A 22,381-nucleotide genomic window follows, 5' to 3' on the forward strand; every position below is an offset into this window, starting at 1 on the left:
CATCAAAGCTCTCCACTTATTCTAGTGCCTTAACTGATCCCTTTTAAAATGGAACAGAATGTGCAATGGAAATCTAAATTCAAAAAGGGAAGAACTGCAAGTTCCCCCCCAAATCTCCAAAAACCAAACAGATTGTTTGCAGCATTTATTTGCTGCCAGCACTAAACAGCAGGTCAAGCACTATTAGTCATAAAGCTTTGACCATCAGTCTCACGGACAGGGTTAGAGAAACTGTTCAGGAACTGATGTCAGGCCGAAATGTCTGAAGATCCAGCAGCTTTAACATCATGCACTTTCAGACTCTCTGCCAGGGACTGAAAGAAATGCAGACTATTAACCAAGGCTGGTACAAAAAGATGCTCCTGTTCCTCAAATAAGATCCAGGGGTAGAAGCTGGGGGACAATCCAGCAAGATCCTCACCTGGCTATGAGGAAGTCATACTGAATGTCCCACTAGACCGCTATCCCTAAATGATCTCTCCCCAATCTCTGGCATAAAGTCTTTGTCCCTAAATGAGTATGAATGAACATTTGGAGCTCCTCCACCACCAGCTTCCCGAACGCTCAGAATGGCAGTGTTAGGGAAGATTTCCTGCTCTTTTGATCTGTCTTTCCTTGATGGTAACAGAAAGGCAAATGCCTCTCTTCCCTCCTCCCTTCAACCTCACACAACTGAGGGGGTCTAAACACCACTAGTCCTCACTCCATAAGAGGATCTTCATCAGTGATGATTGCACCACCCTCTTCTCATGCTGATCACAGGGATACTTCCAGCTTGTTTTACTAACACATAGTACTCTACTTCTGTGCTTCAGCTGTAAGGCAGAGTGGCACTTGCTCATTTGTAAGTTAGAATTGACATTAGTGGGTAAGCAAATGTGGTTGAGTCTTTTGTTTCTGAGTCTACTGTTCTGAGCTGTGTCTCACTCACATGGCTCTCAAGTGGAGCTAGATCCCATCCCCTGACCTCAGTGGGAGCTACACTATAATTGCTAAGGTTGGGTACCCAAAGCCTTTTCCATGACAAAGATTATGTGGCAGAGCAGCTCCTCTTGGACATAGGTAAATAGGGAAAAACAGACTGTTTGATTAAAAAGGCAGGTCCACGGATTAGAATTCTCAAACAACTTTTTGGGAATGCTGCAGGGATTTCACTAGGAATTACATATTGGGAAGTCTCTATGTAACAAGTGACACACCTCTCTCCAACATTAATCAGTTCCATAAATCATGCATCTCACTCAGAGTATGTGTGCTGCACATGCCTAAACAATGAACTATTATTTATAAGTCCTTTTTTGTGAGTACAAATCCATTAGAGATTTTCTGATGCACAGCAGGGTTTTCCCCAAAGTCCTTAAGGGCAGGAATTGTAAACATCTTTTCACTCTCCATTCCCATACATTCCGCCTAGTTCTTTAAATTCAGTGTAAGATTATTCAAAATGCATTTATTCAAGCTTCCACTTACAGAAAAATTGAGCCCATTTTATAGGTTGTACCCACTCTTCCATATGTCTTGGAAGGATCCTGCTCTACTACACAAACATGTGAATACTTGTGATTAGAATACTTACAGGTCCTGTTCCACTTTCTTGTCTAAAGCATACTCCAGATCAGTTACTAGCATTTTCTGGTATAAATCCTGTAGAGCCTGTCTGGATGTCCAGACTTCAGCTGGACCCAGCTTCGAATCTGAGCATCAAAAAAACAAAAACAGATTTACTATGTCCCAGTACATACAACAGTGTCATTTCAATTGATTTTTCCCATTCCTGCCCCAGGAAAGAAAACATCATGTTCATGCCACACCTCCCTTCAATTACAGCTTCATCAAAAAACAAAAACTAGGAACACCAATGAATACCAGGAGATTTGCAGGCTTTGCAACAAAGGGCCAAAATGACAAGTTGCTAGAAACCAGAAGACTGCACATGAATTTCATATGCAAACTATTTTACCAAAAGCACATGAACATAATATTTATTGCAGTTCTGAAAATACTAAATTACCACTTATATAAATTCACCAGCAATAAAAACATGCTAATCTTGTAAAAGCCAGAAGATAGATGCTGCAAAGTTGCATTTTAGGACTTCACAGGCTGCATTTGGGGGATCCACAAGTTAGTGTTTGACTCAGCAGTTCCAACATCTTTGGTGCTAGAAACCAGAGACAGATCTTTTCTATTATTGAGAATATCTGCTATTAATTTTTAAATAAGTATCAGATCAGTCATTACCCAAGACATATGAGCTAGGTCCAGCCCTGCTCTCTCCTCCCAGGTGGAAGATAGGGCTCATCCTACGTTACCAGCTGGGAGAGAAAAGGACTGGTCTCTCCATAAGTGTTTTAGGCACTGCATGTGAGTTTTAACTATTTAAGTTTCAGATTTTCATTTTCCATCTACAGCAGGGGGTATAGCCACTCGCAAAGCATTCTCCATTTATCCACATGGGAAGAATAGACTTTTAACAGGACACAACCTGCACACTCCAGAGTTCTTGGAAATCCCAGCTATTCACTAGATCATGTTTATAAGTAACTGTTTGAACTCAGAATTTCAGTTAGGTCTCAATGTCCAAAGTTAAAATGAAATTTTACCACGTGCTTCTTTTATGCCCACCATCTCACTCCTATTAGGAGTCTGGTAAGCATTTTGTGTCACTACAGCACAAAGAAAAATAGGACTCAAACACAATTTTAGTAACTGCACTAATGGTGAAATAAAAGACAATTACCTGTCATGTCAGCCTTCAGGACTTCTGCCTGCCTGCAAGAGGAAGACAGGACAAGACATTAGATATTAACAAGGACTGATGAAGATAATCAAGTTACACCAAACAAGTGGGAGGATTTGTTGTTGCCCGGTTGTTTTTTTGTTGTTTTTTTTTTAAAACACAATTGCTTGAGTGCGGGGCAAAGACAAGGATTCAAGTCTTTTTAGGGCTTGTCTATACTAGGTCAAACGGATATTGTTTTGTAAAGGGATGTATAGAGGTACAAGTAATAGCCTTACAGATCTCTGCAATTAGAACATATCTGAACCTGGTCTACTCCTAAATGTTAGGTCGACTTAGATACATCTCTCAGGGCTGTGAAAAATTTCACCCCGTCTGATATAATTAGGTCAACCTAACCTCCACTGGGGGTACAGCGAAGTAGATAAAACAATACTTCCATTGACCTAGCTACTGCCTCAAGGGGATGGATTTACTACAGTGACGGAAATATCCCTTCTATCACTGTAGTGTCTATGCTACAGTGCAGTTGCAGCATAGCTGCACCTGTAGTGCTTATAATGCAGACGTATCCTACATACCACGTTATGGAAGTAGACATTGCTCTGGCAGACTGTGACTTAATCCCAACAGGAAGTTGAATGGATGTCAACCTAAAGCTCTCCTCTATGCACTGTATAACCCATCTAGATAATGTCTCTAAAGAGATAGTGACCTATATGGGGGTGTGCATGTGTGCACAAGAGAGAGAGCAAGCGCGAGCGAGCGCTGCCTTTTCAGGTTGCCATAGTCCATCTAATATTGGAAGGGTAATTTTTTGATGGAGAACTCAGGATGTCAAACAAGCTGGGATATTTCTTCCATTTTAACAGATGGGAATTTCAGTGTCACTGCCATTCTGTCCACGAGTTCACAGAAAACATCTTCAGAAGAGGAAGCGGAAGCAACCCCTTCCACTTAATGTTCCAAACGAGCCATATGCTGCTTATCTGACAGTAGCAGGAACTATAGCAGAGGAAATGCTCCGTGAAAGCAGGTGAAGTTGACAGATCCAGGACTCTCCGATCCAAGGAGAAAGACTTTTCCTGATCTCTAGTGGGAGAGATTCCTAAGTCAATGAGAACACAAAAGATTTCTATAATGCTTAAACACTATCTGTCATTCATGCCAGTAAACAAATTCATGCTCCACATCATATCTGGGAGGGTGTGATGATACACAGGCACCATATTGACCGGTGTATTCCTTCTGATGAGAATGGAACCCAGGAGGTATGCTGGTATGTCTAACCCATCCAATTCTTCCTCTGACTACAAGTCTATACTACAAATTATTGAAGACAATACAGGCATGTCTACCCTGCAATAAAACACCTGCACCTGGCCCAGCTCAGCTGACTCAGGCTCTCGGAGTACAGGCTGCAGGGCTATAAAATTGCAGCATAGATATTGGGACTTGACCTGGAGCCCAATTTTTGAGACCCCCGCAAGGGGAGAAGGTCCAAGGGCCCAGACCCCAGCCCAAATATCTACACTACAATTTTATAGTCCTGCAGCATGAGCCCTGCAGCCCAAGTCAGCTGACACAGGCCAGCCACAGATGTTTTATTGCAGCGTAGACATACCCTACAAGACCTGGCATGTGTAAAATGGAGTGTTTGAGGGAGAAGGGGAGTGTCTAGGGGATATTTGAGACAACTTTTCTCACCTCTTCTCTGGCTGTGAGGAGGAGGGCATTCAAGGAGGATAACTAGCAGTAACCTTCATTTTATACCCCTCAGAAGAAAAAGCTTGTCTCTTCAGGTTCTGGTAACTTACGGAATTGCCGACCTCTATGGTATACCTGCACTACCATAGTAAATGTTGGTACAGAGTGAATAGGAGATGAAGAAACTACTTCCTGCTCCAGAACAATCTTTGGATCCAATGCAGTCTTCAGAACTGGGGGATGACTTTTAAGCAGGGATATACATTCAACCAGAATCTTAGTCTTTGATTTAGGATCTGATGTTATCCAGTCTAGATGCAATCAATCTGAGGATTCTCTCAATTTGTATTTGCTAACAGAAGCCTTCTTGTCTTGCATATCTTGGAACTGAAGTAGAAAGATCCGAAGGTTTCTCCCGTGGTTTGGCTTTCATCTCACAGGCTGAAACAGACTAAGTCCAAATGCCTTTAAGGTCAGTCCAATGATTTGGGGGAAACTGATTGCACTGAGGTGCTGGATCTTGATCTTTGGGCAGTGATTGAAACATTCTACATAGCATTGTTCTGAATGCCAGAGGTGTAAGGAGCAGACACAGGCCTTTTCATCGTGAATACGGATCCCTTGGCAGTGTTGGGTCCAAGAGGCTCTGCAACCAGAGATTCATGAAGCAGTAAGACTTACAGCCTGTTGTCGCATTCCTTGTATATCCTCAGGGTAAGTGTGCTATAGACAGAGCACCTTGAAGGAGAGTGACCCTCCTCAAGGTGTTTTGTGTGGGCATCCAACACCAGAAAGACTGCAAGACAAGAGGTGCGCCTTTCAAAAGCACATCTGAACTTTCAGATCTGACATGGAACCAGTAGTCAGAACTGAAATTAACTACTATCTATCATAATAAAAAAACAATTTTCCTTAACCAACTAACCTTTTCACTTTACACTAAAGTAAACCACTAGATTCTTTGAGAGAAGAATCCTGAGTGGATAGATGTGAACCTCTCCAGATCTTTCTGCCGGTGTGGCTGGAAGGAACTAAGGCAGCAAGCAGAGGGCATCACATCCCCTTTCTTAGCCTTGTCCTTAGAATGTTCAGGAATGCAGAGAGGAGAGGTAGGAAGGATGCATGAGTGTTCTAACAGGCACTGCTATGAGGAGGTGAGGTTCCACTGCCTGCGCTGACAAAGTCAGCGCGTTCCATGAGTGGGAATGTGCAGGGGACACTTGAAAAAGAATAATTGATGTACCTATACCACAATAATTAGTAAACCTTTCCTGTGTAAACTAGCCCTTAAAGAGTAAGAACAGTTAGAGTTTCAATACGTAGGAATAATATTTCCACTAATGTCCCAAATCAAGCCACCATTGTGTGTTTATATGGAAGATGCATCTAATTCTTCTTGCAGTTTCACACTGGAGATAAAGTGCAATTTTTAAAAAAAGATATCTTATAGGCACATCATAACACTAGTTATATTGACTCACCCTTGAGTTTAATACCTAGAAAAAATAACTCATTCTTAGTGTTAATTGTTAAGACTAACTCATTTCCAAGGATAATTTTTCACCAAATCAATTACCAATTTATGTCAATTCTCTGACCTTAGAATAATTACTACCATTTAATATTAAACAAAAGAAACAACTATTAATAAAATGTGATCACTGGTACAGCATATTTCAATAAACCGTATCTGCCTATCTTGGAACACTACATTTATGATTTGAAATAAACAAAACCTCTACTCCTTTAATAAGTCCCTATACTTGTCATAATGGCATCCACATTTTGTGGGCAGGCCCTAACAAAGTACAAGTTTATAAAATAGACAATGGAAATTACTTATCTATCAGGGCATGTCTATACTACAAACTTTTACCGCCGCAAGTTACACTGGCATAAAGCCACTGCAGTTAGTATATCACTTGTGCACATGCATACTTGGCTCTTCGCCCTGGCACTACATGTACTCACTAGGAGTGAGTGTGTCAATATACAGTGCCAAGCACAATGGGTAGGTAACCCAGTCTGCAGCCCACCGCTGCCCAATGCGCCTTCTTTTGGGAAGTTCTGGCAAAGCACAGTGGGACAGAAAAAAGTTGCCAGCGGTGACTGGGAGTAAGGGATCAGCTTCCTAGCATGCAACTGTCTCCATTCCATCATGTTATCTATATCCTATAATTTTTGTGCCTTTTTTAAAAAAAAAATCCCACGAACCTGCATGGCCTTCTTCGCTGTCCTCCATTTGACAGAAGCATGGAGACTGCACAGCTCTGAAATATTGTCATAAGTATTGTCATAAGAAGCATGGTCCTCCAGTATTTGCAGAGCCATCTTAAAAACCAAAATCAGCATGTTTCATTTCTTGGGCTCAGAGGTGACACTCCACTATCTGCAGCTGCTCCATGAATGCCACCAACAGCCTCGAATTGGTTCTCACTATGTTGCACAGCAATCTGTCTTCCAAGAAATCATAGTGTTCCATGCTGACAACTGCGACCAGAGCAGTTAGTTTCGGGCACTGTGGGAGAGCTGCTAGAGAACTGTTAGAGTTGACATAAGTAACGTAGTGTCTACACTCGCAGTATGTCAACTTCAGTAGATTGACCGTAGTTCAACGCCCATGGAGGAGGTGGTGTTACTGCACTGCTATGACAGTGCACTTACATCGGTGGGAGGCCAATTTAAGTGCAGGTACATGCACAAGTAGGTTGACGCCAGGCAGCTCACATCACCCTAACTTTGCAGTGTAGACCAAGCTTAAGTATATTTAAAATCATATACCTCTTCCTATGCTTGCTAGACTTCCAAGGAATTAGTCTATGGGTAGTATTAACTGTCATTCATAATTTCTCTCACATCTCCAAGTCAGAATAGCTGTTGCAAATACAGGTGTCTGATTTATGGGTGAAGACAGGCTATCCCCTTTGTGGGCCTGTGACATACCCAGAGTACAATCCAGACCAATGAGTAGCTGTGTCACTCCTGACCGCAAACCTCAGATGCACTTTACACTGCTTTGCTGCTGTAGCCTCCAGACTGGACTGCTCACAAACAGCCTCCAGCATGCAAGTCGCTCCCAGCTACCTACGTACGTACGTCGCAGCCATCCAGCCACACTGGCTCTTACCAGCATTGGATATATTGCAAGGTGACCCCAACATCCCCAGTCCTAGATTTTTTTTCCCCCAGAAATATATGTCCTGTATTGCCCAGCCCTCTCCTGGATAACTAACTTATGTAAAGCCCATCATTTTATTAATAGACATGATAAGCACACATCTTGTTACCCCAAACGGTGTTTCCCAAACACTTCAATTCAAACACACTAGATAAGATAAAACAAAATAAATTAACCAACTACAAAGAGAGATTTTAACTGAGTACAATTTAGGAGGCATAAAAGTCAGAAATGGTTACAAGAAAAATAAAGATAAAATGCAACTGGTGTTTCATTTAACAGGCTATGTTAATTTCAAAGGACTCAACCTTCCCCACCCCATGCAAGCCTCCAAATCCTGCCAGACACCTCAAACCCCTCACCCATACCTATGAGTGGCACAAACCCCACAAGCCCCACTTCCCACCCCCATCACTCACTGCACCAACCTCCTAGGACTAAAACTGAATTACTATGGAAAGGGGAAATGAGGTGAAACACTGCTTACCATCTCCAAACTCTACTCAGGCTGGGGAAAAAAACTAATGAAATAGTATTCCAAAACTGAGGTACGAGAGTGTATCATTGTTGCCATGCAGACTTGAATCACCTACAATAACTACTTGTTCTGTTTCTCAACTCTCCCAGCGTCTGCCCCTGACACCAATCTCCAAAGACAGGACTGCTATCAGTTGCAGAACTCTGGACTCATGTCCAAGGCAGGAAAAGGAAGACCTAAGACAAAATGTTCGGAGACCTCCTGGCAGCATCCCAAAAGAGGGATAAATAGTGGAGTGGAGGGAAGTTCTCCTTGCAGAGAAAGACAGGTGATGCAGAGACAATCGATGCAGAGCTTGTGCAAAAGACAAACCATCTTGAGAACATGCTGCTCCAATGGCCTGCAGCCCGTGGAGCAATATGTTCCAGGAACAGCAGTACCTTTCACAAGGCTCCAACAGGTATTTCTGTAGATACCCTGTACTACAGGACCCTGAAAACAGCAAGTTCTAGAATCCATCACCACCCCCACAACAAACAAAGGTTCTTCCCACACTATTCCACATTCCAAGGAAAAGACGCCAGGCACAAATCACATGTACACAGGCCTGTGACCAGTACAGCACTGATATACATGTACTCAGTACTTAGTCGTGTTACACAACTGCACTTCAATGTTGGATACAGTTTGTACTGTCATCTGTCATGCTATAATAAATAATTTTGGTTCAATAGCTGGTATTGTTTGCACTGCTTGACATTCAATAAAAGGTTATTTTGACAAATGTTGAATAAAGTTTCATAAAATACCACATTTCCACTGTCATTCTCCAACTATTCAGGGATAGTCAAACAGGTCCTTTCTCCTATCCAAGTGTCTAGTAAAAGGCAGCAAAAGCGAGTGAAACAGAGGGTAAACTTGGTCTAGAAGAATGACAAGAGGAATCAGACCACCCATAATGTTCATAGCGGTCCTGGGACCAAAATCATCATTTTTCATTAAACAAAACAGGCATGAGTTTCAAAAGAGCCTAACACCATGGACCTTTCCAGATCATCCCACATTGGTGAACCTGCCAGAGTGATCAACCAGGCCCTGGAGCACCATGGAGAAGTATCCCTTTCTGTTTATGAACTCTGAGGCCTGGTCAGGGAGAGAGGGAAACAAAGAATAGGCACGTGGATTGCATTAATGGGCCACCAATACACATCAGGAACCCTAGCTGTGCAAATCCATCAATAACCTGCTGCATGCTGCCAAGATGAATAACTCATGCCATCAGCACCTTCTTAAAACATGCCTCCATGACAACAACCCCAACAGTTGATCTACCAACACCAAATTGCTGTTGGTTGGTAGCTAACTAATCATAGGTGACAAGCTTCCAGATGGTGATGGCCACATTCTTCTCCACAGGGAGTAGAGAGCTCACATTGGTATGATGCTGCTATGTTCTGTGCGGATCTTTAGGAAAGTGCTCTTTGTCATCCCAAAATTCTGCCTCAACTTCTGGTTAGCATCATGTTCCTTTACTACCAGAGTTGGTTTCTCAACCCCAGAAATGGCACTCAATGGAATGAAGATGTTCCAGGAAAGCTTTATACACAATTAACTGTTTGCTCTCATCCTCCTCTGCCTGCTCTGCTGAAAACGACTCACCAGTGGGGCAGCTGGCTGCCAAAGCCACCTGGATACATGACTCCAAATATATGCACAGCAGCATCTATGTATTAATGAACGCCTGGACTGTGGGATGCCGCTGTGTTCCTTTCACGCTCGCTGACAGCAGTTAGAAAGTGCTCCTAACTCACAAGATAGATGAATCATGGGATGTGTTCAGAGGAATCTCAGCAATGTTGCTATGACCTCTATATCCCAGATTTCCAGTGGGTGTCCCACAATGTGCTGAGACAAAATCCCCATAATGCATAGAACCCAGCAACAAGATAAAGCACCATGGGATACCTGCCCAGAACACTAAACGCTTATTTTGAAACAAGTTAGTGCCTTGTGTATGCATTGATTCAGAGGGTAGTAGGCAAGAATGAGCTGCGTGGATGCAATTAGTTTGGAATAGTTATTCTACAAGAGCACACACAAAGGTAATCTGCAAAACCCCACTATGTAGACAAGCCTTTAGTCTATACGACCCTGAAATCCTTCTAATACTTTATCCACGCTAGGGATTTTTTGGAGGAAAAAAAAATCCCCACTGTTATTCCCCAATTGCCCATACTAGCTTTTCCAATATTGCTAAAGCGCCTCTTGCAGCTCCTGAGGTTTACCACCATGTCATCTAAGCCTACTCAGAGCAGGTCTAACTGAAACAGGTAAATGCCAGCTATAATAGAAGCTTTATCTCCCTTAGAACTCCCAATATAAACATGACCTCCATTCCAAAGTTACTTTTTTTAAAAGTTAAAATATAGAGGAAGAGCTATGAGTGCAAAGATGTATACATTTATGAGAATTTCTATGAGACAAGAGTGAGTGATAAGATATATACATATTCTAACAAATTATTCATCTTGGTAAGGAGAAAACTGTTTGCTATTTAAGTGCCTAAAGAAAATATATAAGAAACTAGAATCTTCTCTCTCTTTAGTAAAGTTATAATTAGGGCTGTCAAGAGATTAAAAAAAAATCGTGATTAATCGCGCTGTTAAACAATAATAGAATACTATTTACATAAATATTTTTTGATGTTTTCCACATTTTCAAATATATCGATTTGATTACAAACACAGACTACAAAGTGTACAGTGCTCACTTTATTATAAATATTTGCACTGGAAAAATAAAAAATAGTTTTTCAATTCACTTAATACAAGTACTGTAGTGCAATCTCTTTATCACTAAAGTTGAACTTACAAATGTAGAATTATGTACAAAAAAACTACACTCAAAAACAAAACAATGTAAAACTTTAGAGCCTACAAGTCCACTCAGTCCTACTTCTTGTTAAGCCAAACGCTAAGAGAAACAAGTTTGTTTACATTTACAGGAGATAATGCTTCCCTCTTCCTATTTACAATGTCACCTGAAAGTGAGAACAGGCAGTCGCATGGCACTGTTGTAGCCGGCATTGCAAGATATTTACGTGCCAGATGCGCTAAAGATTCATGTCCCTTCATGCTTTGCTCACCATTCCAGAGGACATGCTTCCACGCTGATGATGGGCTCAGCTCAATAACTATCCAAAGCAGTGGAGACCAATGCATGTTCATTTTCATCATTTGAGTCAGATGCCACCAGCAGAAGGTTGACTTTCTTTTTTGGTGGTTCGGGTTCTGTAGTTTCCATGTCGGAATGTTGCTCTTTTAAGACTTCTGAAAGCATGCTTCGTACCCCATCCCTCTCAGATTTTGGAAGGTACTTCCGATTCTTAAATCTTGGGTTGAGTGCTGTAGCTATCTTTAGAAATCTTACATTGGTACCTTCTTTGCGTTTTGTCAAATCTGCAGTGAAAGTGTCCCTAAAACAAACAACATATGACCACTGCTGGTCACACATTTATTTCACTAAACTGACCCTTCATTTCCTGTATTAGATTCCCTCGATTTGTTGCTGGCATTTTTTAGAATGTTGACTTTTATTATTTTATTTAATTCTGGATGTTATTTTGTACAAGAGTTTTTATCAGGAGATGTTTTATAAACAAGTTTATTTGAACATCAGGGATCAAATTATTGTATCCAGACATCCCATCATGTTCTATGGGAGAAAAACCATTCATTTCCAGTACAAACTAAGTCTGTTTACATGTCTCTTCAGAACTCAAATTATATAGTCTAATTTATAGCAAATACACAAGAACCAGTCATGATGAAAGAATATTTCATATTATCTCCTATTTCTATTATGCACAAGTTTAGAGAAGTATGATTCAACAACTATATCTGGAAGTTCTTGATCTATGTTGTATGCACAGTTCCCCATTCAAGTCTGGGTATGTGCGTTAGCAATTCCCAAAGTAGAACTTGTTATAGTTGGATTTTGTTACTGTTTTGAATTCTATATTAGTGTGTAATAAAAAAAATTGTGCTCTTCCAGTATGAATTTCAAATACACACATTAGCGCGCCCATGAAGTCGTTGCCTAGACTTGTTCTGTTAAGACAAATTGATGGTTTAGAATAAGGCAAGAGGATCTTTTTAGACAGTTGAAAAGTATAACAAATAAATTGTAAGCTTAAAATGTAGTTAGAGATCCAATTTGATATAGGCAAAATTTAAAACACAATCTCAGTCTAATCTAGTGACTGTAACAAGAGGATGCATTTTCATGAAGTTAGTAAGTATCATGACTCTCAAAAAAGGGAAATATTTTGATTTCAGGACTGAAATCTTAAGTCACACTGAGGGCTAGTCTACACTTACGAGCCGGGTCGACGCGGTGAGTTCGACTTCTCGGAGTTCGAACTATCGCGTCTAATCTGGACGCGATAGTTCGAACTCCGGAAGCGATAGTTCGAACTCCGGTACTCCACCACTGCAAAAGGCGGTGGCGGAGTCGACCTTGGAGCCGCGGACTTCGATTCCGCGGCGTCTGGACGGGTGAGTAGTTCGAACTAGGGTACTTCGAATTCAGCTACGCTATTCACGTAGCTGAATTTGCGTACCCTAGTTCGACCCCGCTTCTTAGTGTGGACCAGCCCTGAGAAACATGTCACACTTTAGCAGTGACAGGATGAGAGGGCAACCCAATCCTCATGAAAATTTTTACATTAATTTTTCCTGCATACACTTGTAAAATAGCTTTCAACACCTTTCTATCAAAGATCCTGTCAGGTAGTTAACATTCGACAATCCATTTTTCTAAATTCACATTTTTCATAATCTAATCTGAATTAGATCTGATTTACCAGGTGAAATACTCGTACATGCTTTTTAAATTTTACCTGGTCTCTTAGGAAGTGGTAATAAAGAGACATATGGTAGTTTGTTTGGTATACATGTGGGCAGAAAGCTAGAGTCTTTCTTGTGGAGAGGTAACAGAGGGCTAACCTTGAAGTTATAAATTAGTGTGAGCTGTATTATTCTTCCCCACCCCATCCCACCCCACCCACAAAATAAAGTCATGTCAAAAGCAAAAATAGAGAACAAGTTCCTTAGAACTCCTGGTGTTTTCATATGTTACGGTCTCACCTAACAATTATTTAAAGAATTAAAATACATTTCACAAGTCAGTTAACACACAATCATCTCCATTTTAAACACACATAACCAGCCCCCAGTCTCATCAACAATAAATCTGAGAGGAACTCTCAGTAACCTCTGCAAAGTGTAAACAGAAAATAATCTGCATCACTACCAACCAGCCTGTTAATATCTTCCTCCTAGCTTCAAAGGTGCCTTTCTTGGGACACCTGGTCACAGTGGCCTCGCATTATATGAAGCACCATGGGGCTGCTGACTACGTAAGAGCTGCCATACTGGATCAAACCAATGGTTCCTCTAAGTCCTGTATGACAGTGCCTAGTACTAGAAGCTTCAGAAGGAATGGAATAATGTATCCATACAAGACATTTCTTCTTAACCCTTGTCAGTCAGTACTCTGGTTATGTCCTGTAGCACATGGAGTTTAAGTCCTTCTAAAAATTATCCATATAAATGTCTAAATCCTATTAAGCTCCTGGCCTTAGTAATATAGTGCGACAATGAGTTTCACAGGTTACTTAGGTATTGCATAAAAATATTTTCTATCATCAGTTTTAAATGTTTTGCCTTTCAATTTAATTGAATAGTTGTTTACATCTATAAACAAAAATACTACAAGGCAATAACAAAGATGAAACCTCTCATACATGAAAGCTTTCCCATGAAGTTCTTTCAAGTCCATAAAAGATTTAAGGAATCTCTTTGGAAGCATTCAGTAATCTTCCTGGAAACCTGAAGCCATGCAAGCAGTCATCTATCAGAGTGCAAATGCCCAAATTAATCTCAAAATCCTAATATGCCCGCCACATGTTTTCCATACCTTCGTCCTATCTATAACTTTCAGTTTTCTTGGGTTAATTACCCAGACTGTCACCTGCAAAAGAACTATTACTTACCTTGCAGTAACTGTGGTTGTTAGAGACGTGCACCAAGAGTGGAATCGGTGCAGAAAACACATGTGCCCTATGCACACGAAACTGGATTCTTTTGGCCATGTCCATTGGGGCTGCATCTGTACCCTAGATGTTCTTGAATTCCTACAATCTAAGCACACAAATGGCAGAGCAAGCCCAACCATTCCTCAGTTCCTTTGCCAATACAAAATGCTGAAGTATTAGAACTCTGTAGAGTAGAGGGGAAAGATGACGTCCATGTGGTTTCCACAGGCTAACACATCTTGAAGAACCAGTTACTGTTCTGTCTTCATGTGGAAAATCACTTTAAGACAGAATCACTTGGATTCCACTCTTGGTGATGAACAAGCTCTTGTCTCTGTATGCTTGGAGGTGGGTACTAGGAGTCCTATTTAAACAATAAAGGCAGGACAGCTTTACCAAAAACAGGCTTACGAACTGGGAGCCTCTATTAAATAATAGTGTCTTGTAAGTGAGTGGACCAAGCTCAATGCAGCAGCTCTACACATTTCTGAAATAGGAACAACAAGGAGTCCAGTGGCACCTTAAAGACTAACAGATTTATTTGGGTATAAGCTTTCCTGGGTAAAAAAAACCCACTTCTTCAGATGCATGGAGTGTAATGCATCTGAAAAAGGGGGTATTTTTTACCCAAGAAAGCTTATACCCAAATAAATCTGTTAGTCTTTAAGGTGCCACTGGACTCCTTGTTGTTTTTGTGAATACAGACTAACACAGCTACCCCCGTGTAAATGGGTCGGACTCACCCCCGCGGCACCTCCTGCTGGTGACTCTGGGGAATTAGCTCATTCCAGCACTGGAGCGCCCTCTGCAGGCCAGTGATCCGCCTGTCCTCTGGCCCTTAGTCCCTCCCTGGACCCCGGTGCCCTTTTACATGGGGTGCTGCCCCCTGGCAGTAACCCCTTTCTCTCAGGGTCTCCCCTCCTCAGGGAACCCCCACCCTCTATCCCCACCTTGCCTCAGTGTATGGCTACTGCCAGTCATTGTCTAGCCCCACGCCCTGGGGCACGCTGCAGTATCAGCCTATTCATCACTGGCAAGGAGGGTTTGGACCTGCTGCTTTGGCCTACCCCTGGGCTGCCCTCTGCAACCCCCAGTACTTGTTAGCGCAATGCTAGGCTGCAGCCTGGGCCTTTCCAGGCTGGAGCTCCCCAGCTCCTCAGCCTGTCCCCAGCCCTGCTTCACTCAGGTACCCGGTCTAGTTCCCTGCAGCCAGGCCCTTCTCTCTCTGAAGGCAGAGAGAGACTGTCTGGGCTTCTGGCTTCCCTGGCCTTCTAATAAGGCCCTGTGGCTCAGTTTGGGGCGTGGCCCCAGCTGCAGCCACTTCCCTAATCAGCCCAGCCTAAAGGCTGTTTTCTCCCACCACAGCCCCTTCCCAGGGCTGTTTTAACTCCTTCAGGGCCAGAGCAGGGGTTCACCCTGCTACACCGCGATACTTGAAACAGGAACATTCTTCAAATAGGCAACAGAGGATGCCTGAGCCCTAATATTGCTAGGTAGAGCTAACCTAACTCATAACATGTTCTTACACAGCTCAAGACCCTCTGAGACAATCTCTTCTGATGGCTGTGAGGCGCTAGAACTGACCTTCTTGAATAAATCTACATCTTGCAGAGGCGGGGGGCGGGCAGTAAAAAAAGGGATATCCAAGCTGGGTATGTGCCCCCAAGGAGCCTTATAAGGCCAAGATTCAATGTTGTAAGGATAAGGGGCTGGGAGCCATGGCAGTGACTTATCAGAATGAATGTTTCCCACAAAATTCCTGAAGTCTGTTTCTGTATGGACAATCTTTGAATTCCCTATCAGGCCAGTCAGGCTCATAAAAGTGGGAATGAGATGAGAGGGTTGGGATACCTCCCTACTACGTTCAGAGGGGGAGAAAGAAAAAAGGTATACTTCCTCCAAGGGAGGAGCTAGCCTATCTGGTGTCTTAGGGTGAGCTTTTGCACAACTCGAGCAGAAGATCTTATAGGTACTGTGGTAGTATTAGGAGTGGTACAGAGGCAGAAGTACCTCTAGTTGCAGATGAGAGCAAGGATGATATTGGTAATGCCGTCATTGCAAGATCAGTTGGTACAGAGAAAGCCAACATCTGAGTCTTCAGCGCTAGAACAGAGGGAGTGCAGATGCAAGTTTTAGATGGCACCATGGGTATCCAGAGACCAACTGGTGCAGAGGTGAACCAATATGGGCTGTGAACTGCCTTTCAGCTGAGCATCAATACAGCAGCATTGTAGGGATTTACCTCACTTTAATACACAGAAAAGATGATCCATGCCTACATTCTCTTGGAATGGTGCTCCTTCTTATCCTTTTCTGACAACTAACTGAAAGAGGTCTTGGATGCTCTGTCAAATTCAGCAGTCAAAGGATTCAATCTTTCGGATGGAGAATGAGCTTGGGACCTCAGAGTAAAGCTGCAGCTCACAGGAGCACTAGCCAAAGAGGACTACTCAGGCCTGATTAGATTTTTTTTTTTTCAGGCTCTCATCAAGCATTCCAGAAGAAAGAGCTTGAGCTGGGCCTCTCTTGCCTTCTATGTCCTCCTGTAGAAGACACAGCTCAAGCATCTGCCAGATATGTCCCTAATCAAGGCAAAAGAGTCACCTACAGCACCCATCACTAAGTGGGATAGCCACCACACAAGAGGCAGGTTTTAATCATGGAGAATTTGTATCCACCACAGTGACTGAACTGGGCATATCCCACCCCCAATCTACTATTAAAAAGTTATTTTGATATTTGTTAACAGACATGATACAAAAACTATACTAAGTATACTATATAACTTCCTGCTACTAACAAGCTTAACAAGAGATCCCACATTGCACAGAGTAACTGGACACCAACATGGTTCTGTCTCTCTGCCATGAGCCCACCCTGTTCTTTATACCCTTGGGTAGCAGCACAAGGACATCTAGGGCACAGGCACAGCTCCAATGGACAATGCTGGCCAAAAGAACCTGATCTTGTGCAAACAGGCAGTTGGCACACAGAGTGGAGTTCATATGGACAATCACTCAAAGAAGAAAGGTTACTTCTGAGCAATATTTTAATACATTTAACTTGGCTACATTTAAATTATGATCCCTGAACCTTCCACCCTACATGCTGAAATGCTAGGTCATCCCAATTTCAGATCAGAAGGAACAACTTTCAATTAAACTTCTTAAAAAGGAGGTGTAGGCGCAGATGACAGGGAGGTCAACCACAAGGACAACTTTGTTTCCATCACCCAGGACATTAGAGACAGCCATACCAGAACATAGCCCTGATCCATAAATGGCCAATTTGTGTTTTACAAAATGCCACAGGTGGGGTAAAAATTTATTCCTAACCCCAGATGGTGCCCATTTTACACTTTGAAGCAAAAGAAACAGAAAGCAATTAAAAAGATGGATAGGAAAGGAGAGTTATTACAGTGCTATTACAATTCCAAAATATAACTGCACTATTGAGTTCCACAGGTTGTGTAGTAAGTGTAAAGACAGTTTTTTAAAACAAATTTAAACTTTGCTGCTTCTTAATTGTATTGAGTTTCTTGGGGCACTTAGACAACCACCTCTATTCCTCTCTTTTTGCAGAGAACTACCACCAACATATTCATGCTAATCCATGCTCTTCTAAAACAATGTGTTTAGTATAATGCCAGTCACAGAAACTGACCTATTTCAGGTTCCTTTTCTCTACACTACTCCTCTTGGAAATTAAATTTTCCGCAATATACATATGTGCCTTTAACACAGCAGGATCCATGCAGCATAGAGTAAGAATGCTATGTACAACGGCATTGACCCATTAGCTACAGAGGAAATGTTGTTCAGGGTGGACTGATATTTTTAAAATGGCAATGTATAGAAGGGGTTTGTTCCTGAAGCAACTATAAAATGATTGAAAGATCCAAATTCCTCAGTCTTGGGCAGTTCAAGTCTGATGAAGTTATTAAATGACCATCCTAAAATACCTTTACAGGAAGTGCAAGTAGATGCAGTCCAAGTTGGACATATTCTTTTCCCAGCTCCTTGGTTTGCATCCATGTTGCTGAAATTGGTAGAAGTTGTGAAAAAACAATCTCGATTACACTGCTACTGTTTACCTTTGTTGCAAAAGAAATCACACCTCTGCCTCATATGGAGCACATTTTTGGTAATATGCATCATCCTTTGACTAAGGATCTCAAAGTGCCTTCCCAAGATTAGAAAAGTTTGAATGTTCACTGAAGAGAGATCATTACAGTAATAGACTAACCAGGAAGCTGCAGTACAGATTAAATCTAACAAAAATGTCATAATATGGCTAAAATAACATTGAAACATTCAACAAGATTCCTATCACAATCCATGCAGGACAGTAGCCAAGGAAAGTCATAACATTACCCTACCCTCTCCACTGAGCATCTGGAGCAATTTCAGATCAGCCATAAAGATACAGCCTGCAGGGAAACATGGGATAGTGAATAAACAGGCTTCAAACAAGGTCAGCTACAGCAAGTAAATATTAATACAGCATTTAAAACCCTTACTTAAGACTGTGGATGTCTAGTGATTAGAGGACAGGAACTGAGGTTTTAGTCTCAGTTATAACATTTACTATTAAACCCGGGGAAAAAGTTCCTTCACCTCCGTGCCTCAGTACACCAACCTATAAAATGGCTATAATACATACTCATATTAACTGTCTATAGAACAATCGAGTTCAAGTGAAAGGTACTGTAAAAACAAAGCATTCCTAAACACAGTTTCCTGATAATACTGCTGCTATTAATGCAGTCCATTCAAGCAATTAGAAGTTTCCAGGAGACAAGCTTCTATGTTGCAGAATACTTCAAGTCTACAAATCATCTACTACCAGAGAATCTCATGGTAAGCAGCCCAGTGCTCCAAATAACAACATGTTCACAAAGCATTCTGCTGGAAATCTGCCACTCTAGATTGGAAAAATGTCTACAATATCTCTCTCTACTCCCACACAGTTAATCATACACCAATAGTAATAACTTCCAATAGTAAGAGACTTGCTGCAAACTTGCACCTCTTGTGAAACTAAGGGGTTGTCGACAGAAATTTACTGGCAGAACTATACTAGTATAATTATAGCAGTATAACTGCATGTGTGCTCTTACTGCAGAATAAGTGTACACACAAGGAGTTATAGCACTATAATTATAGTACTATGGTTCTGCCAGAAAACTTCCCTTATACCAGTATAATTATTCCAGTACAACTCCCCATGAGGACACTTATTCCAGATTAAAAGTGCCCACAAAAATTACATTGCTCAGTATACTAGTATAGTTCCCCATGTAGGCAAACTGAAACCAAGTAATTAAATGGTATAATTTAGTTTTATTATTTAAGATCACACTTTCAAAGCAGCAGTCTTGATGCTACTCAATTGACAAAAGCATTGCTTGTGATGGTCAATATAAACAAAAAAATCAAGCCACGTTCATCAGTGTCCACATTTCTCCTATATATTGGGTTTGACCATCTGTGATCTAATGCAGCAAATCCTATGAATGCTACTTCAAAAGTGCAGGAAAAAGTTATTTCCGAGTATGTAAACATTTGAAAAATAAAGCTTCACTTTATGTCATGCCCAGAGTGGGTCTCCTCTCACCCTGCCTCAGAGCAGCACCAGTTGAGCTGTCAAGTCACAACTGAAAACATCCTGACATAAATATAACAAACAATTAGCTTATCTACTTAAATACTGAAAATTAATCCAGACAGAAGCTTAACATCTTCAGGTAAAAGCAATTCAGATCTATATGCCAAATCATCTCTGAGTAAAAAGGGAAGCAAGACAACCACAAAATGCTAATACAGCAAATTCTCCTCTAGCCAGAATATTAACCAAGAAAGGCATGCTCCTCTTTTCTCCACACAGGCAGTGAAAGGACACCAAATACACAGAAGCCTGTGTAATAGACTACATGCAAATTTAGGACATTATTAAAAGCTAAGAGTACTTTTAGAATAGTGTGTTCGAAAGAGGATCAGAAAGTATCTTTCAACCCAACATCACAGGGGTTCTCAAACTTTTTTTCCCCACTGGGATCCCCTTTAAAAATATTTCAGGCTCTGACACTCCCTCCCTCCCCCCTTGCCACCTTTACTTCTGCACTGCTTCTTGTGGCGGCACAGCCTTCAGGGCTGGGCACCTGGCCAGCAACTGCCACTCTCACGACCCCCCTACAATACCTTTGCAACCCCCTTCTGAGTTGGGGCACTCAACCCAAGATTTAAGAATCTGAAGTGCCTTCCAAAATCTGAGAGGGAGGAGGTGTGGAGCATGCTTTCAGAAGTCTTAAAAGAGCAACACTCTGATGTGGAAACTACAGAACTGAACTACCAAAAAAGAAAATCAACCTTCTGCTGGTGGCATCTGACTCAGATGATGAAAATAAATAAGCATTGGTCTGCACTGCTTTGGATCATTACAGGTGAGTCACATCATACGCGCATTTAACTTACGCAAAGTCAACTATACACACTGAGCAAAAAAAGAAAAACACAATACTTGTAAATAGTGTGGGCGATTCTACCCAATGAGCATATGCCCCGGAGTGAGCGTGAGATAGGAGACGTGAATCTGCTGTTCCCTCAGTCGGTCTCAGTTCCCACGTGCTTCTCATAGTGTGAGCATCTCGCCACGCTGAGTGTGATTCTAGTGTTTAAAAGATACGTATTTTTCATATAACATGGCCCCTAAACACAAGCCAACTACTTCATCTGGTGCTCAACCAAAGAAACAGCGATCTGTTCCAATGCTGGAGAAAAACTCGCTTTTGAGAGACGGTATGTCAGTCTCCAACGTGGCGCATAAATATGGCCACAACGAATCTAGCATTCGTGCCATCAGGATTCAAGAGAGAAAAATTCGACAAGCCATGGCATCAAGTGCTCCAATAACTGCTAAGGTGATGAGCCAGGTGCGTGATAAGACTTTAGTGAAGACTGAAAAGGCATTAAACTTATGGCTGAAAGACATGAACCGTAAACGTGTGCTTACTGATGGCAACACGTTGTGAGAAAAGGCTCTTAGCCTCTGCGTGCTGTTCAAACCTCCTGCCGAAGAGGGACAGCCTTCTGATGAGAAGGAATTCAAAGCCAGCCAAGGTTGGCTTAACAGTTTTAGGAACCGCTTCAACCTCAAAAACAACAGTAGTGCAGACTACTGGTGAAGATGCATCTGCCAAAGAAGAGGCAGCAAAAGCCTACCCCAAACAATTAAAGAAAATCATAGAAGAAAAGGACTATCTTCCAGAACAAGTTTTTAATACTGACGAGACTAGGCTCTTCTGGGAAAAAATGCCCAACCGCACTTACATTTCGAAATCAGAAAGACAAGCCCCTGGCTTCAAAGCAGCTAAAGACCGTGTGACTGTGTTGTTTGTGGCAATGTGGCTGGGCATTTAATAAAGCCGAGCTTGCTCTAGACCAGCGGTCAGTAACCTTTCAGAAGTCGTTTGCCGAGTCTTCATTTATTCACTCTAATTTAAGGTTTCACGTGCCAGTAATACATTTTAACATTTTAGAAGGTCTCTTTCTATAAGTCTATAATATATAGCTAAACTATTGTTGTATGAAAAGTAAATACGGTTTTTAAAATGCTTAAGAAGCTTCATTTAAAATTAAATTAAAATGCAGAGCCCCCCGAACCAGTGGCCAGGACCCGGGCAGTGTGAGTGCCACTGAAAATCAGCTTGTGTGCCGCCTTCGGCACCCGTGCCATAGGTTGCCTACCCCTGCTCTAGACGGCTGCAAATCTCCGTGCCCTAAAAGGCAAGAACAAAAATCTCCTGCCTGTGTTCTGGCAATCAAATAAAAAGGCTTGGGTGATGGCAGCATTATTTCTGGATTGGTTCCACAAGTGTTTCATTCCAGAGGTCAAGAGGCACCTTGAAGAGAAAGGACTTGACTTTAAAGTGTTGCTGATCATAGACAATGCTCCTGGCCACCCTGCGGCACTCCGGTTTGTACATAACGACGTTGAAGTCGTCCTTCTCCGCCCCACCCCATACCACCTCCATCCTCCAACCTCTCGACCAAAGTGTGATTCGCTGTTTCAAGGCCATGTACACAAGGCTTACATTCTCACGGATACGTAGCACTATGGATGCTGATCCCAATCTTAATGTGATGGAGTGTTGGAAGTCCTTCAACATTGCAGATTGCATCA

General features: G+C 41.9%; 1 protein-coding gene across 4 annotated transcripts in view; it reads right to left on the reverse strand.

The window, feature by feature from the left end:
• Nucleotides 1–22,381, reverse strand: part of SMG7 (SMG7 nonsense mediated mRNA decay factor) — a 95,584-nt gene that overhangs the window by 62,179 nt on the left and 11,024 nt on the right. For 2 of the 4 annotated variants that reach the window (XM_045026774.1, XM_045026778.1), the window contains exons 2-4: nucleotides 6,662–6,778; nucleotides 2,741–2,772; nucleotides 1,577–1,694 (exon numbers count right to left, since the gene is read on the reverse strand). In XM_045026774.1, coding sequence (XP_044882709.1) covers nucleotides 1,577–1,694; nucleotides 2,741–2,772; nucleotides 6,662–6,778 — 267 coding nt within the window. Of the gene's footprint in view, nucleotides 1–1,576; nucleotides 1,695–2,740; nucleotides 2,773–6,661; nucleotides 6,779–14,158; nucleotides 14,250–22,381 lie in introns of those variants that run through there. The other 2 variants (XM_045026775.1, XM_045026777.1) reach the window with 2 other exon arrangements.

The sequence above is a fragment of the Mauremys mutica genome, chromosome 8 (assembly GCF_020497125.1).
Source record: "Mauremys mutica isolate MM-2020 ecotype Southern chromosome 8, ASM2049712v1, whole genome shotgun sequence".
NCBI lineage: Eukaryota > Metazoa > Chordata > Testudines > Geoemydidae > Mauremys > Mauremys mutica.